This window comes from Plectropomus leopardus, chromosome 24 (genome assembly GCF_008729295.1).
Source record: "Plectropomus leopardus isolate mb chromosome 24, YSFRI_Pleo_2.0, whole genome shotgun sequence".
Classification (NCBI taxonomy): Eukaryota; Metazoa; Chordata; class Actinopteri; order Perciformes; family Serranidae; genus Plectropomus; species Plectropomus leopardus.
In genome coordinates, this window is record NC_056486.1 from 8,895,460 (window position 1) to 8,914,305 (window position 18,846).

An 18,846-nucleotide genomic window follows, 5' to 3' on the forward strand; every position below is an offset into this window, starting at 1 on the left:
CGTTGACACAAAACAACTAGAACTGACGACAAAACGAACAAAAAACAATAATGTTCTGTTGGGGGCGAGCTACTACAGGACAGCTCTGTGTTAATCCTTTGAAACTTGGGTCAACATCAGTTTTCTTGTGCAGCGTTCAGATGCCTTTCACAAGCATTGAAACCTCTGAAACAAGATCAAATTGTTTTAATTTCTATCAAAAACATGGGGGAGAAATGCAATTTGTAAAAGGTGAAAGTTAAAAAGAAAAAAAGGGGAAAATAACCATAAAAACTATAGTTCTAATTATTATAATTATATTTTTAAATTTATCACAGAAATAATAGTAGTAGTGGTAGTAGTAGTAATAATAATAGTTTGTTCATGTTGTTTTTTTAAAAAAAAAATTTTCAGGATATTCTTATAACTTTTTACTAATGTCTTTTCTTTTTATTACGTTGCTCATTGCCTTTTTCCATGTTTTTAAATGAAATCAAGCTCATTTGCTCATATTTCAAAGGGTTGATGTCTAACTGACAATGATGCACAGCTGATCAGAAATGTCGTGGTATGGGAATTTGAACCCCTCTTTTCTTCCTGCGGTCCCTCGCTGCTTTGGGTTTGGTGTTCATATAGTCACTCTGGGAGTCCGACCTCCGCCACTTGACCTGTAAGACACCAAAAGACAGCATGTCCAATGTTTAATGTATTATGTATGGCAGGACGTACTTTGTGCTAAGGGCCAATTTTGTAAAATGACAGGAGGCCAGGGGCCAATTAATCAACAAGCATTAATAATATAGTGGAAGGAAGGCCCAGATGTGAAACTCACAGACAAAGGTGAGGAAGAAAGCTCTTAACAGTTTTGGACATATTGGTGGTAAAGAGGGATGTCTTAGAATAAAAAGAATAAAAAACATGAAAAATAAAGTAAAGACGCTGAATGAGTTAGACCTATATCGGGTGGTGTTTCAGGCGAGAGCTTTCTAAATCTTAACAAACTGGGTAAAATACATTAAATTTCCACATAAATTTAAATTCTACAATGCTTCTTTTGGTTATAAGAAAAATAGGTTTCCCCCCCAAAAGTTGAATATTTTATATGGAGTTAGTCTTACGAGTCAAAGAATTGTGTCTGTTGTTTTGTCATTTAAATATTTGCTTCTATATCTAAGTTCCAAAGTACCTTTTCCTCTTTTTGTGTTAGTTTGTATGTGTTTGAGGGATATCTTACCCAGACAGTGCCTGCAATGATGGTGACAATCAGGCTGTAGACACCAAGAACCACAATCCCCAGAATCCAAAACCAGAGGAATCTATCTTTTTGATCTCCATCAATTACAGGCTGTGGACATTGTTGTCCTGGAAGAAACATATTCAGGAAATATTCAGTGCACTGGACTATATGCACACAAAATTAGAAATATGCCTGTTTATTCGGTTTACCTTTTACAAGTACCAGTATCATGGTATTCTGTACTTTTCTGACGGGAGGAGGGTAAATGATGATGCCGTCACATCTGTAGATACCATAGCTACTTGTATTCACCCGAGTGAGCAGGAAACTGACTGAGTTATTATACTCTGTGTTTTCTTGCAGTTCCACACCCATTCTGGTGTATGACGGCGTACAGTTTTGTGCATTTTTCTCACGGATGCATGTGCTGTTGTAAAACACCTCTTCATCCTTAAGAAGGTTAAACGTCACATCTTCGGTGGTCAGCTTTGGGCAGGGCACAGGCACGTTAACTCCAACTGGTACACGGGCAATTTTCAGCTTTTCTGGAGAGAAAAAAGTGGTAATTATTTAATTGTATCCTGATTTCATGTCATAGGTGTCTGTTACATTTATCTTTTTTTTCTATTTTTTGACATACAAAAAAAAAAAACAAAACGTAAGAGTGTGCATATGGAGAATTAAGAGAAAATAAAATGGCAAAAGGCACTCAGGGCGCTTTGCAAAAAAACGAAATTTGCAAATTTGCACATATTATAGTATTTGATTATGCCTCCACATCGGTGATAGCCAGGACAAGAGACAATACGTTTTCGGGTACATTCACAGAAGAACGCTTGAGGGAATTTCTTTAAATTTGGTTTAAACGTGTTATATTTTGTTGGACAAAGGTCAGGTGAATGTGACTTTGCATTGGTCTTATTCTCATGAACACATCTTAAGAACACCTTGAGGGAATGTCTTCCAATTTGACATGTGGACTCAACCATGAACTGATTAGAGTTTGGTGGTCAAGGTCACTGTGACCTTACAAAACATGTTTTTTTTTTGCCATTACTCGCTAATTATGACAACATTTCACACAAATGTTTATTCTGCAAAAGCACCTTTCTGGCCATTATTCAAAGCTGTAAGTCTCTGAATGAGCTAGATGCAGCACTGCTTACACACACACACACACACACACACACACATACACACAGAGCGTTATGTCAGATGTCTGGTCTCTGGAAGTGAGGAAATAGAAAAAAAAAGTGTGCTAAGCTGAGACCTTCAGTAGCCCGCTATTGTCAGGATGCCTGCATCTGTAACCAGACACCTCTGAAGAGGAAATGGCTTCTCATGGCCACAACTCCTGCAAACATTGATTTATTTGCATTTATTCCCCCTAACTTTAATTGAGGCTTTGAAACTTGCTATTTCACAGCAACTCCACCCCCACACGGAATTTGTTCAATAGCAGCACATTTATCCGTTTTAACTCACATTTCACATGAAAAACAGATATTTGCTAAACGAGTGGCATACTTGAGTCAGCCGCTCACTGACTCAGTTACGCCACTCACAAGGTGGAGGTGGTTTATGTAACGTAGTATTTGTTACATAGATTAGTGCTGAAATGAATATGCCCTGTCTAAACAACGAAAGTCCTCAGGTTGAGGATATTACTATAAAGGTCATCTGAGGTACTGATCAACCAGGGCGTCTGCAGGACCTTAAAAAGTCTAAAAAATGTCTTGTCGATTCAATTGTGCTAATGTTAGGCCTTAAAAGTCATTAAATAGAATAGAATTTGTGAGCTTGTAATTGCCACAAACATTTGATCTAATTTTACTTTTTCCATCTAAACTTAACTAGAGAGTAGTTACAAATCTGAGGTGGGTCATTGTTTTCATGAGTCTCAAGTCTTTGCACTTAAGTCCCGAGTGAGGGCAATTCAGGGCAGCCTATAGCTCACCCGGTAGACATGCGCCCCATATCGGCTGATCAAACCCAGGTTTGATTCTGACCTGTGGCCCTTTGCTGCATGTCACCCCCATTGTCTCACCCTTTTTTCTGTCAGTCTCCAACTACCCTGTGAAAAAGGGAAAAGCCCTAAAAATAAACTAGAACAAGTAAGACTAACAAGTCACAAGTCCCTAATCCTAAACATTGAGTTTCAAGTCCTTAACAAGTCATAATGTGCTCTTCAGAGTAATGATTTATTACATTTACAAAAAAAAAAAAAAAGCCTGTCTTTTCCTTCCCAAATTGGCTTGAAGGAAAAAAAAGCATCAAGTCACCAGCCATTGGTGCCATTTGTGACATCAAATCAAGTTGCAAGTCTTTCATATTTTGGCAAATGGAGTGTAAACTAATCAAATTTGTGACTCGCATCTGAAGAAAATCCAAATTTCAAGTCAAGTCTTGGGTCCACACCTGTGGTTACAATACTTACCCACTGCTGCAATTTAACAATCATGTCTCTTACAGCTCAAGTTTCCATGCACCTGCTACGGAGGGTGCTGACAGTGCCCACAGATGAAACCAAACACTGTAATCACACATGCACTGTGATGCATTTTGAAATCACTTATAATAGTTATTTCTTGCAAATGACTAGTTTTTTTCGACTACCTGAATGATGAGTATGTGAATTACTAAAAGCTAGAATTAAATAAAGTGCACGTCTTACCTCTGCAGATGATGCTTGGAGAATTGTTAGCATGGGAAAACATGCAGCTCAGGAGGATCATGAACACCCAGCAAACTACTGTCATCTTGAACTTCTGCTCCGAGAGTGTGAACTTGCCTCCAGCAGAATGATGCCCCTGTGGCTTTCCCTCATCACCTAAAACTTCAAGCTCCTCCAGCAGACTGCATTAACCGTGTGCTGCAGATAAATCCGATATCATCAACCCCGGTTCCATGCACGCGTGCGCTCCTCCGTCTGTAATGCATCATCTCCTCATTGTGCCTCTTGATTGAAACACTCCCACGGTGCTGCAGAGACTGAACCTCACACATCCTGTCATGAGGGAAAACATCCTGTGGCAGAAAAAAACGCCTCCTCTTCTGAAGTTTCCACTCACTCCCAGAGTTTGTTACCTTTGATACAGTTTTATTCATTTATGGTCATGTTTGTTTAAACTCAAAGGTTGTTTCAGGACAGCTTTGCACCTTTCAAGTGAAGTAATTACTTGTTAATGCATAAATGTGTGTGGCTAAATTAGAGAAACATGCGGCAGACACAAACAAACTAATAACCTGGAAAAAAGTACATTAAAATGATTATAATTCTGTAACATAATTATCATTAGAAATAAATATTATTTTCTCTAGTTTTTGCTTTTTTCCCCCAGACATTTTCCCCTAAATTTATTATTTTTTAAAAATTTAAATCAGTTAAAAAAACAACTAGAAAATTAACTGAAAATTGGCAAACAATTAGGAGAAAAATACATTAAAACAAACAAACAAGGAAATGACCCAGAAAATTTAATAATTCTGTAACACAATTTAAAAAAATGATGTCATCATTGTTAGCGTTAAATATAGTTTTCCCTAGCAATCAAAAGTGCTTAAAATTATACTATTTAAAATATTGTTGCATAATTTAAAAATATCATCTAAATCTACTAATTTCTTGTAATTTGTGGAACATTAATGATCAAGTTGCTCAGTGCATTTTTAGCCATGTTTTTAAAAGAATTGAAAACAACTGTTCATTTGCACCAACTCAGACAATGCAGTTTGGCTTGTAGAAAGGACAATGGGATCATTTGGGGGTGATCACTGTTGATATTTTGCACTGCGAAACTGAAACAGACCAGTAGGTGGCGGTAATACAACACATGTGGATGCCGAACACCCAACAGAGGAGGAAGACTACCAAAGCGGAGGAAGAAGACGTTTTGTCTGTTTTGTTTTTGATACATGCCGAGTTAAATCTCCGTGAAAAGTGACTACATTAATGTCAAATAAATGTATTGTAGTAGAAAGTACAATATTTCCCACTGTAATAAAGTAGTCCAATGGAATAACCCAAGTAAAGCTACCTCAAATTGTAATTTACAAGCTAGATTATCTGAGTGAATATCGACCGTGGTTTGCCATACTAGGGTATAACTGTCTCTTTATGCTAATTTAATATACCATCCCCCGTGTTTGATTGGCTCATCTTTGAAAGACGAATATAGCCATATCAACTTATATCTCTCTATTTATGCAAATTAAAATGTGCCAATCCCCGTGTTTGATTGGCTCCTCCTACAGTCAGCCAATCAAACTCGGGGGTTTGCTCATTCTAATTTGCATAAAGAGACACATAGATATACGTATTGCTGACTACGGTTTCCGAGGATGAGCCAATCAAATACGGGGGTTGGCACATCAAACTTTACGTAAATAGAGACTTATATAAGGAATACTTCTGACTACACCTTTCGAGAAGGAGTCAATCAAACACGGGGGTTGGCTCATTTCAATTTGCATAAAGCGAGACATATACATGAGTGTTGCTGACTACGCTTTCCGAGGATGAGCCAATCAAATACGGGGGTTGACACATCAAAATTTGCACAAAAATAGATTATATAAGGAATACTTCTGACTACACCTTTCGAGAAGGAGTCAATTAAACACGGGGGTTGGCACATTCCACTTTGCATAAAGAGGCAGTTATGAGTAACTATTACATTTCTGAAAGGGGGTGCATTCAAATAACCTAAAGTTAACCTGCAACACTGTTGCAAACGTGACGTTTCCTGACTTATATCTAACGTTAGCTAGCAAGAAATCCATAGTTTACTGTTAATTTCTCCACCTTTGTCACTGTAATGCACCTCCACACTGTGAGTAATAAACTCTTTTTCCACTTCTTTAAGAAAATAATTTAATTCTGCAGAGTCACACTTCTGAACGGGAATAATGCAGACAGATCATAAACTGTGTGTAAAGACACAGACATTATGTACAGTAGACAGTATGAGAGGTATAAACTAAAAAAAAATGCCAGAAACTACATGCAGCTGTGTTTGGTTTATTCCGCTGTGCGCATTGGATGACGTGCGGCGGAAATCCCGCCCACCTCCCTCCAGACAATCAAATATAGCGTCAACCAAAGAAGAAGAATAATTGAAAGAAGAAGAAGAAGAAGAAGATGGAGAAAAAGAAGATGTTTTGTTAACATTTTTACAAGCTTGGCTAGCCTCTAGCTTGTCACCGTTTAAGTTATTAGACGTTTACATAGTGGTGGTGTCAAAAGCTCGAGCTAAGCTAAGCTAAGCTAAGCTAAGCTAAACTAAGCTAAGCTAACACATCTGGTCAACGGAGCAGAGCAAAGCAGAGAAAAGTTGTTGGAAAGAGTAAGTTTTTATCACTTAAATTCATTTCATTTGGCGGCATGTTGAAAAACAGACATTTTTCATCTATGTTCTGTTATGTTTTATGAGAAATGCAAATATGTTATTTCCGCCTATAAAATCACCAAAAAACAGCAGTGGAGGAAATGTTCAGGTCTTTTTCTGAAAGCAGCATTAAGAAATTTTAATTGGTTTTGAAACTGTAAGCAAATAAAAAATAAAAAACACACTTTACTGTGGCGTTTACTGTGACGTTTTTACATTTTTGGCACATTGAACAAAATGTTTTTGCATTACAATCTGTGTTAAGACATTATTTTGCAAGTTCAATGCATTTTTTTACACGACTTTTTTATGTACTTACCTATGAATTGTTTTTGGCATGCTATATTGTAATGTTTTTGTATGTTTTGCACACTAAAACATTTTTGCATGTTTTGGCATACTGTCATATGACTTTTTTGCACAATATATTATGAGTTTTTATGGTGTTGTTTTTGCATCCTAACTAATTTTTAGTACACTGTACTATGACATATTTTGGCACAATATGCAGTGACATTTTTTGTGCAGTATACTCTGACATTTTGTGGCTTTTTTTGTATACTATGATTTCTCTATGACATGCTATACCATGATGTTTTCACTTCTTTTATTGGCATTCTCTACTAGTTTTTTTTTTTTAACAGATTATACTATGACTTTTTATGGTCTTTTTTCATACTATGATTTTTTTGTTGTTGAGTTTTTTGTTGCCTTTTTTTGCATATTATACTATGATCTCTTTTTCTGCAGACTGAATGACCTTTTCGACATTATGACTTTTTGTTGCATGTTTTGGTATACTGTATTATGACCATTTTGGCACAATAAAATATGTCTTTTTATTGCAATTTGAAAGATCATTTATTCACTTGTTTTATTTCATGTACCGAGGTTGGTTTGAATGTCTGTAACATGATTTGTCTATAAATTCAACCAACTTAAAATTATAATAACTTGTCTGTTTCATCATGTAGATGGTTCAAGCTCAATTGGTGTGTGAACTGTCTGCAGGAACTATGGACAAGTCTTCAGGTTTGTCTAAATTCTGTTTGTCTCTGTCTTCTGAACGTGATGCATTTCTTCACTTTCCATTATTTATGCCAACTGTGATTATAACTCTGTAAACATTTAAACATTACTGTTGTCTGTTTTTTACTTCAACTGTCAGTTGTGTTGCATGTTAAAACAGGTGCTTTTATTTGTCACACTCTTGTAGACACGTAGCCTCAATGGGTGACACCTGGGAAGAGGAGGAACGTCATTCAGACGGAACATCTGAAGCTCTGAGGTAAGATATGTTTTATCAATATTATCTGCTTTGTTGTGTTTAACTCTGAAGCTAAAGTTCTAGGTGTCAGATAACTTAAACTCACAAATTCTGTCAAAAAACACAGTGTTTGCCGCTAGAGGGGGATGAGTATGCCTACTGGTGCTGCAGGTACTATGTCTTGCTAAATGACCATTCAGGTGCTCTCATACAACTGTGCAACACACTTTGCAATGGTCTGTTTGCATATTTGACTGGCTGATTTAGGTGTTGATTTTAGGAGAAAATGAATGTAACTTGTGGGGTTTGAAGTGTAGCCTGCATTTTTTATATTAGAGCTTTATCGCTCTGAACCAGCCAGTTAGCCACAACTTAGTAATTTATTTTATGTATTTGGCTTCTTCATTTGGGTGTTGACTTTGAATAATAAAAGTCAGTGTAACAAGTGAGATTTGAACTCTCAACCTTCAAGTCTTATGACAAATGCTTTACCACTGAGCCAACAACTCAAACACAGTTTGTGTGTTGTTTTTTTCCCTTTTCTTTATTTTGTAATGTTTGACTTCTTCATTTGTGGTGTTAGATGTAAGAAATTTAAAGAGGGTTAATGTGAATGTTGTAAGAGTGGCACCTGCATGTAATGCAAACATTTAGACATGTCTACACACTTAGAGGGAAAAGTAAATGAATTAAACCATAAATAAAGAAATCTAAATAAAGTGCACCACACAAGACTTGAACCTGACACTCTCAGGTACATGAAACCAGAAGTTAACCCACTGACTTATTTGATCTGGGCTGTAAGTGGTTCAGCTCAGTGATTTTGGTTTGCTTGTTTTGGGTGTTGGACCTGAAAATGATCTGTCCTCTGCAAGATTTGAACCTTCAATCTTCAGTCTTCAAAGTCTTCTTGTAGTCCTCTGAGCTACATATTCAGCTATTGTGAGGCAGAAGTTTGAACTCAATGACTTTGTAGTAGTTTTTGGCCTAAATGTGAATGTTGTAAGAGTGGCACCTGCATGTAATGCAAACATTTAGACATGTCTACACACTTAGAGGAATAAGTAAATGAATTAAACCATAAATAAAGAAATCTAAATAAAGTGCACCACACAAGACTTGAACCTGACACTCTCAGGTACATGAAACCAGAAGTTAACCCACTGACTTATTTGATCTGGGCTGTAAGTGGTTCAGCTCAGTGATTTTGGTTTGCTTGTTTTGGGTGTTGGACCTGAAAATGATCTGTCCTCTGCAAGATTTGAACTTTCAATCTTCAGTCTTCAAAGTCTTCTTGTAGTCCTCTGAGCTACATATTCAGCTGATGGTTGGGAGGCAGAAGTTTGAACTCAATGACTTTGTAGTAGTTTTTGGCCTAAATGTGAATGTTGTAAGAGTGGCACCTGCATGTAATGCAAACATTTAGACATGTCTACACACTTAGAGGAATAAGTAAATGAATTAAACCATAAATAAAGAAATCTAAATAAAGTGCACCACACAAGACTTGAACCTGACACTCTCAGATACATGAAACCAGAAGTTAACCCACTGGGCTATTTTGACCACAGCAGAAGTGGTTTGAGTTAGATTTTGATGTGTTGGCTGTGGGTATAAGACCTGAAAATGATAAATCATTCATAAGGTCTGAACGCCAAACCTTCAGGCTTAAAAAGCTTCACTTTGCTCTTTGCACTGTTTAGCCATGTTTGAGCAGTGATTTGGACACACATCACTGCATTCATCTATAGCTGACTAAATAGAAACATCCATAAACAACTACATTTAAATGTAAGGGTTAATAATTGAATTTCTGAGCCCTGATCTGTTGGTCAAACACCTGCCACACTGATCTAACCAGCTTGACAAATTGTAAAACTGTTTATCCAGATATTAGTCTTCTTGATTTTGGGTGTGAGCCTCCCAAATAATATTACCTTCATTAGGGTTGATCTCACAACCTTTGTTATTTAAAACTTTAAATCAATCCTCTGAGTTATATATTTATACAGACTTACAACTAGTTTTGTAGAAGTTTTGAATAATATAAACAGGTAAATCTAAAATAGTTGCCACTCCTGAGATTTGAACTTCTGATCTTTGCTCTGGTGAACAAAGACTTACCATACTGAGCTAAGGAGCTTGTTCAGTTTCTGAACTGTATGTCTATATATTAGTCTTCTTCAAATTAAAACGCAATAATTCATTTCCTAATGACTGAAATATGACTGAAAGTGACAGTAAAACCAGTTCTGTTCAAAACATATTGTCGCCTGGTCTTTCCACCAAATAATACCAAAGTACAGACAGTGTTATCGATAAGGACTCGGATCATTCAGGAGTCTCAATATCAATAAAAAAGCACCATCCCTACTAATTCTAAGTATCTACTTTTGTATTTTGTTGACTTACTTTTACTTAGGTTACTTAGTCATTATTTGATTTATGTTTAGTTATTTTGTTAATTCATTATTTGGGCTATCTGTAGTTTTTTGTTTATTTATTATTTGGCCTATTTTTAGTTCCTATGTTTATTGCCTATTTTGTATATATACTTAAGGTATATATTTCTAATTTAGTTAGGGATGGGTGCACCAACACCAGTGCGAAGTGAGTCTTGAACCCGACACAGGCGCCTTTGTGTCACGAAAAAGCCCCACTGCGCCACCAACGCAGATGCTGCTCAGAGGTGTTGGTTTGTGGTATTTGACTTGTTGGTTGTGAGTTTTGGACCTGAAAATGAAGCGTAACTCATAAGATTTGAACCTCCAACCGTGTGGGTCTGTGAGCAGCAGTTTACCACTCTGTATTAATTGAACCAACACACTTTGCAATGGTCTGTTTGCATGTTTGACTGGCTGATTTGGGTGTTGATTTTAGGAGAAAATGAATGTAGCTTGTGAGGTTTGAAGTGTCAAGTCTGTGTTTTTTAGATTAGAGCTCTATCACTCTGAACCAGCCAGTTAGCCACAAGTTAATAGTTAATTTTACATATTTGGCTTCTTTATTTGGGTGTTGACTTTGAATAAAAGTCAGAGTAACAAGTGAGGTTTGAACTCTCAACTTTTTGGTCTTTTGACAAATGCTTTACCACTGAGCCAACTAATCAGACACAGTTTATATGTTGTTTTTTCCCCCCTTTTCTTTATTTTGTAATGTTTGACTTCTTCTTTTGTGGTGTTAGATGTAAGAAATTTAAAGAGGGTTAATGTGAATGTTGTAAGAGTGGCACCTGCATGTAATGCAAACATTTAGACATGTCTACACACTTAGAGGAAAAAGTAAATGAATTAAACCATAAATAAAGAAATCTAAATAAAGTGCACCACACAAGACTTGAACCTGACACTCTCAGATACATGAAACCAGAAGTTAACCCACTGGGCTATTTTGACCACAGCAGAAGTGGCTTGAGTTAGATTTTGATGTGTTGGTTGTGGGTATAAGACCTGAAAACGATAAATCATTCATAAGGTCTGAACGCCAAACCTTAACCTTAACCTAAACCTTAGCCTTCCAAATAATTTGTCCTTCATTAGAGCTGATCTCACAACTTTTGGTATTTAAAACTTTAAATCAGTCCTCTGACCTATTCGTTTATACAGACTGACAACAAGTTTTGTGTAAGCGGGAATAAATAAATACATTTATAAACAAGAAAATGTAAATGATTTACAATTTCCAAGATTTGAACTTCCAATCTTTGGTCTGGTGAACAAAGACCATACTGAGCTAAGGAGCTTGATTATCTTCCCAACTGTATGTCCAAATATTAGTGTTCTTGATTTTGGGCACGCAGGATTATTGTCACCAATTTAGTATCTAACCAAATGGCTCCCCTTCTGACTGATGGCCGGAAAAGAGTTTTTGCTGAACATAATGATGTCAAAGTGAAGCTGACCTTTGACCTGTTGGATATAAAATGTCAGAAATTCAATCAGTTCATACTTGAATCTTCTCTAACATTTGCGCCCAAATTTAAATAAATTGTGTTCTTGAAATATTGCCTTCACAAGACTGAGACAGACAAGGTCACAGGGACCTTGACCTCTGACCACCAAAATCCAAACAGTTCATCTTTGAGTTCCAAGTGGATATTTGTAATAAATTCTCAGGCTTCACACTATGTTTTAGATGCAAACAATTAAGAAATGTCACAAAGAAATGCATCCTTTATTAGTTCTTGTTTTCCTACTCATTTGTACAATATTTGCATTTAACACCGTGTACAAAATTAAAGGTGCTTCAAAGTGTATCAAATTCAAATGCTAAGAGCAATTTGTCAAAGGTTCAATAACAATGTAAACATCCTGGGGACCATGTAGAACTCTGTACATAAAAAGAAAATCAATTTTTTACATTTTCCTCGGGTGTTTAAACGATACACTTAGTTGACAATGCTGTAATAATGGAGTGGAGTTTCCTGTTAAAATGGAGCCAGATGTGCAAATTCCAGACTGCGTCAACAAAGAAACACTGCTGTTAGCCTCAAACATGTTATACTCAGAATGTCACTTCAAAAACACCAACCAGAAACCAATTAAAAATTGGAGAATAGGAAACTAGAAGATTAATCTCTCAGATTTGGCGACATTACCCTGTTACAGAGAGCCAGCTTAAAGGTTACTAACATCTTGTTGCCACATAGAATCGGGCAAAATCTGACTAGAACAAGGAAACCAGAAAAACTTTTTAAGCTATAAATGACCAGAAAAAGAGGAGTTGATGGTTTGGATTTCCATGTGGCCAGTGACCATTACACTGAGGTATGGAGATAGTGTCTGCATTGATTTCCTTTCTTTGATGCTTTCTCCTGAATAAAAGGGAAAGTTTAAAAGGATACGAGACAATTTGTTCCATAAACAGTAACAGTGGTGTACAAAATCAGTGCTAGCTGCAAGTTTATAACAAGTTTCTGATGTAAAGCTCCTTATGCAAATACATAAAATAAATGGTAACACTAAGCAAATATGGAGAAGCTGAAATTAAGCAGACAAAGTAAACTGGTTTAGTCCCTTCTTCTCAGAAAAAAAGTCAAACTCAACTTTCAGATATGCTGTGAAACCTCCGCACACTTTCGTTACCCTACCACATAGCAACAGCTTTAATATAATTACTCAAACACACTCATCACATCGGTCCTACATCACCACCTGACAGGTCTGAACTCTCAACGATAAATGTGGAAGCAAAACTGTGACCCAGGATTAGGGGCATGTTAAAGAAAAAAAAGTTACATTTCAAGATTCAAGTCATAAAATTATGAAGATAAAGTCAGAGCTCCAAGAAAAAAAGTTGTAATATAATGAGGAAAAAAATCCTAAATTTACAAGAAGGGCTTAATATTACAAGATTTATCTCGTAAATTTACTTGAAAAAATGTTCACATTACGAGATTAAAACTACAGGCCTAGATTTACGAGATTAAACTGGTGAATTTAATAAGAGTTGGGTAATATGGTGAGAACCCCCGTTGATAATTTCCAGTTTTTATGTAATGTTTTCAACATTTTATCTCATAATTATGACCATTTATTCGTCACTTCTGATCTGATACTTTGTCACTTTTTACACCACATTGCTTGACTGTCCAGTCTTTATCTGTGACAAAAATTACAAGGAAAATCTCATTTTGTTATGACTTTTCCTTTAATTTTTTTTGAGTAAAACCTCCTACTTTTAAGACTTCATTCTCAAAATGTATTTATTTTTTCTTTAACATGGCCTGTCATACAAAAAAAATGGCTGCAGCTGGAAAAGCCCCTAAAACAAATTATCTTCAAATTCCTTGTGATATTCTCTGCATTTAAAACAGGCTGCAGAGCATCAAGTGTAGACTATGGCATTTTACCTATGGCAAATTTATTCTGCAGTGCTGAGCTTGAAGTGAATTTCCAACCTCTCAACCCATCTGTGCCTAATTACTTCCATTTTGCACCTGTACTCTAGCTCTGGAAAAGTAAACAAAAGCATGACTTGAAGTATGAGCCATGAAAATAATGCTGGTTTGATTTCCAGAGTCCTTCACCACAGGTTGTCAGAAGTTTACCAGTCACTAGCCGGGCATGAGCAGAGCTTGAGCTTTATCCACAGGTAACATTGACTCTGGATGGCAGGGTCCTAGCTGTACGGGGGGAAACACCCCTAGGTGAGAGTTCACGATTGGCTCCGCCCCTCTGAGGAAGCTCCAGGGTGCATGGCGTTGATGGTTATCAAGTTGACCGTGATTGAAAAGTGCTGAGGTGTTTCTAAGCCCGCACTGGAGAGGAGGGAGCGATGCAAAACAGCCAGGACAGATGAAGGAGACAGGAGACCAGATTTGGGAAGCTTCCATATCAGAATCTGTTTCAGGATGTATATGACCCATGGAGGCCATAAGGGAGCCCCAGAGACACAATATTGATGACTGTGAGGAAGCTGATGGGGTACTTTGTCCGTGATCCTGGTTGATTCCGTGTATGCCGGTCTGACGGTTTAGACTCTTGTTGGCTAGAACACAACAGGAAGGGCGCTTGGCTGCAGAGGGAGCTTCTGTGTTTAGGTTCGAGGTCTGAAGGTGGGTCGGGCTAATCTCAGCTGGAGGTGGGAGCAGGGACTGGCTGCTTCTGGAGACACTGAGCTGGTGCAGCACAGCGCTGGTGGCGATGAGGCCAGCCACACTGGTCAGATAGACCAAGCCGAGCATACAGGATACCTGAAAATAAATGTAGGTCAAACCTGATATATTCACAATTCTGATTCCTCTTTCATAGATTCGACCATAATGTTGGTTTAATTGCAGATGTGACTATAATTAGAGATGCACAGATTTTTTTCTTTTTTCTTGGCCAATTCTGCTTTCTGATCTTATTTAACTCTGACCCATTCAAATTTCCTTTATTTCAATGTATTACAGTAAAACTGACAGCATACACAAACACAGTTTGAACTTTTCTTTCAGTCATTGACTGAACTACGCTTGAAATATTCACAATGCATATAAGATATTGAAGATTAGTGTCTCATAATCATCCACAAAAAGTGGAGCAAATATATGAATTTATGACTTTAAGAAACCTAGTTAAAAAGGGCTTATTTGGTTTCTTAAGCCATTTCTCAGAATTTTTGGGCATGACCAGATCAATTGATGGACAGTTCCCTTACAGCTGAACTTATCATTTTATTTTTCTTTCAGTCACAAGTGTTAAAATGTTTTGATGCCAGGGATTAAAGTTTAATTCTATGCCATTTTGGACGACATAATGTACTGTGACATTTTATTTGCCGTTTTGGACGACAGCTCTGACAATCATCAGCTACTGGTCATGGCCAGTCAAGCAGGAAATCATCTGATTCTGCTCACCAGGTGCATATAGTTACAATATTTATGTGGTCTCAAGTTGTGAATTTAAAAAAAAGTAATTCAAAATAATACACCTAATAATACACCACAAAAAATTCCAAGCATATTAGCATCCTCTCAGCTCTAGTCCCATTCTCACCTTGGTAAAGTGCTGGTAGATGGCTGTGAGGGCTTGACTCCACGCTGATTGCTCCAGGAGCACACAGAGGTCAGTGTAGGTGAACCAGCCACGTTTCATCCCCTGCCGCTCTGCAATGCTGCAGAAACAGGAGCAATATTAGAAACACTATCTTCATGAACTCATGAAAAAACTGTCAAAATTTATGTCCTTTTGTTGGGTTAAATATTTTTTGCAGACACTATTTTTGTGTAAATTTTACATAGCTGACTACCAACCTGGTTTCCAGCTGACTTAGTATGTCAAACAAGTCATTTGGCTCTGTGTAGAGGCTCCACTCCTGGAAGATAGGACACAATGGTTGAGACAAAGAACGTCAACCAAACGTGCATGTCGACATACATCACATGCAAATGCTCACACACTTACAATGGCATTCAAGAAGTTCATCTCCAGGTTATTGACAGTTTTGACGTCCAACTTTCCAGCTGCTCCCCACTCATCATTGAAAACCTCTTCTTCCTCTCCTTCATCATACAAGTACTTGCTGGCAACCATCTGGTTTAATGAGAGAGATTAGTGTGTTTGTCAGTGCTTCAGTATTGCTTTAACAGTAATAACTGCTTTCTGAAATAAGCAGCGAACATGCCAGAAATAACACAGACACATTTGGAATGACCTGTGAACCAAACGCACATACCATGGAGATCAGGAAGAGGTCAGAGGAGGAGATCTTTTGTAGGTATTCAGGGTTTCTATGTCGGAGCCTTTCAATGTAAACTAGAGCCAGCATCATGGCACACGGAGAGATGCAAGCCTCCCTAAAGCAGAAAATCGATTGGTGTTAGATGTATGCCTGGCAGTACATCTCGTTCATTTAAGAGTGTATAATCTATGCATGCATGCATGCATAATATGAAGTACAGACCTGGAAACATGAGCGGCATATTTCTTCTGGAGCTTTCGTATTGGGCTTGGGGCAGACTTCTGGAAGATTTCGACAGCGATATCTGAAATAACAGAGTAATCGGACAAATCTGAACTTGTGTGCAATCACAGTCTACTAAAGTATGAAAACTGGAACAGCATCAGTTTTCTTTTGCGGCATTCAGACACTTTTTCATATGATATGTGAGCAAATTGGTTTGATTACTCTTGAAAACATGGCTAAAAAGGCAAGATGCAAGTTGGAAAGAGATGTCCCTCAATTTGCAAGAAATTAGGAAAAAGTTGATGAGCGTGCAATCTGAAAATTCAAGATAGAGACTGTAACTTCATCCTGTGTTTTTCACAGATATCAAGCTAATTTTTAATTCTACACATGTAAAAAAGATTCTCGCACACTTATATTTGCAAGTTTGACAAGTTTGGACTTTTTGATGTTTTCAGCACTAAACTGGGTTGAGCGGTGGTCATCCTGCATAATTCTGTTCATGTAACATCCAAATTACGTGTGAGCATAACTTTTGTTGTCCTAAAATTTGTTCTATGTAACGTTAAATCCTTTCTTCCTGAAAATGACTTAGCATGCCAAACAAACAAACTTGCATATCCAGTTCTTCTCATTAAGGTGTGTCAGAGAGGATCTTTTTTTTCTGCTAACCTACTTTAAAAGATAATATTTAACTCACCTGTAACAGGGCAAGAGAGGGCATCTAAGGAAACATCTTTATCCAGGCCATAATACAGTCGCTTTCTTACTCGTTCAGTCAACTTCTGGTGTCCAGGAAGAAACTGTGAAAACAATAACAGAAATTGCCCTAATATAGCACTTTAAAAGAAATCAGTTCTAGATCTAGATCTGATTATCAATATCAAATGTGATAAAAAAATAACCAGAACTATTAAATAGTGCAAATCGTACACCTATATTATACAATTAATCAGATAAACCTCTCTGTGTGTTCATACTTGTGTCTAGATAATTTTAATTTATTATGATTTATTTTTTGTCTGGTTGTACCTACTTTTCATTATATTTGAATTTTTAAGTTTCTACTTAGGCCACTCAACGTACTGTTTCCAAAACGGTTGTTAAAAAAGTTTGAAAACAACAAACAACATTGTTAGCTAGCTAGCTTAGCTAAGTTATATAAACTAATTTTGGGGAACTAAAGTTAGCCAGGGATAAAAGCAGTACGACGTGAAATGACAATATGCTCAATAATAATTTTACTAATAGGCAAGTTTACAAATGTTTCCCTTAATACTACAGCAACTGTAGCCCATAAAACTTACATATATTTGCTATTTAAAGCTAACGCTAGGCCCAAAGCTAATCAACAAAGTGAGCGCAAAATGACAGTAGCTACAAAGTGCTAGCATTAGTAGCTAGTGATATTTTATGTTTTCTATTTCTTATTTCTAATTTATGACATACTGTTTAGCTTAAATTAGAAATGTCAACAAATCTAACTTTACTAGGTTGTAACATTAGCTTGGTAATGTCCCCGATAAGCATATTTGGAAAAAGGACGCAATGTTCAGTTCACCAAGTGACATGAACGTCAGTGAGCTGAGCTAATGCGGCTAACGTTAGCTGCCATAGTTTGTTAACCCAGCGCGGACGGAAATAAACATACCGTGAACTCCTGGAAGTCCGAAAACTGAAAAGTCTTTTCGTTAAATAAAGCGTCGAAATCCATATTTACTATAGATTAAACATTAGTCCGTCGATTGTTGAAGAGACGACTGTTTGGCCTGGCCCCCGTCTGACAAGCAGCAGAGCTCGGATAGCAACACGCCCTGACCTGGGACAGTCCTCCGGAGGCTGCAGCCTCCGCAGTGCTGCATTACTGCCCTCTACTGGAGGTAGTGAGCTCCTACAGCCTCATGTGCAAAGTAAACCATGTCTGTATGAATCAAGGTTATCCCCAAATTGATTAGTTTTTGACATCAAGCAATTGTTGCTCAGCCTCCCTGGGTGACTTGGTGAAAGTGCATAACCTTCCATCCACCATAAATTAGTTGTTGGCTTTAAAAAACAACACAGGGTACAAGTTACAAGGTGGATTTGTTATTTTTTACAAAAATGCTTTAATCTCTGTGCAGACACCTCACTTCACCGAGGTCACTGATGATCTGTAGATGGGAACCAGTGATGTTTAATCACCCGTTGTAGAGCCTTCCTGTTCTGGGCCGTGCATGAACCATTTGTGATGTTTTCAGTCAGTATGCTTTCTATTGCTCCTCTGTAGAAGTCAACCAGGATCTTGCTCTGGAATTTAGCCGTCCATAGGAAGTAGAGCCTTTTCTGTGCTTTTTTAAACTGGTTGGTAATATGTGATGACCAAGATAGGTTCTCAGTGATGGTAATTCCAGGGAACCTATAACTGGTTACCTGCTCCACCTCAGCTCCGCTGATGGAGACAGGGGTGTGTGTCTGTGCCTCCTTCTTTCTAAAATCAAAAATCAGCTCCTTGGTTTTGCTGACGTTGAGCAGTAGGTTGTTCTCTGTGCACCACTCTGCAAGATTGTTGATTTCCTCCCATTATGAACTCACTCAACACTGGTATT

General features: G+C 37.4%; 2 protein-coding genes across 2 annotated transcripts; both read right to left on the minus strand.

Annotated features, from left to right (window-relative positions):
* Positions 1-429: 429 nt before the first annotated feature.
* On the minus strand, positions 430-4,214 carry LOC121962898. Its single transcript, XM_042513221.1, has 4 exons — positions 3,891-4,214; positions 1,426-1,761; positions 1,214-1,341; positions 430-647 (listed from the first exon to the last, which is right to left on the minus strand). Exons 1-4 carry the CDS (start codon positions 3,973-3,975, stop codon positions 534-536), a joined length of 663 nt encoding a protein of 220 aa, XP_042369155.1. The 5' UTR covers positions 3,976-4,214; the 3' UTR covers positions 430-533.
* A 7,810-nt stretch (positions 4,215-12,024) lies between these two features.
* On the minus strand, positions 12,025-18,081 carry cnppd1 (cyclin Pas1/PHO80 domain containing 1). Its single transcript, XM_042513326.1, has 8 exons — positions 17,913-18,081; positions 16,962-17,064; positions 16,259-16,340; positions 16,031-16,151; positions 15,760-15,888; positions 15,609-15,670; positions 15,352-15,469; positions 12,025-14,564 (listed from the first exon to the last, which is right to left on the minus strand). Exons 1-8 carry the CDS (start codon positions 17,973-17,975, stop codon positions 13,926-13,928), a joined length of 1,317 nt encoding a protein of 438 aa, XP_042369260.1. The 5' UTR covers positions 17,976-18,081; the 3' UTR covers positions 12,025-13,925.
* Between the last annotated feature and the right edge of the window lie 765 nt (positions 18,082-18,846).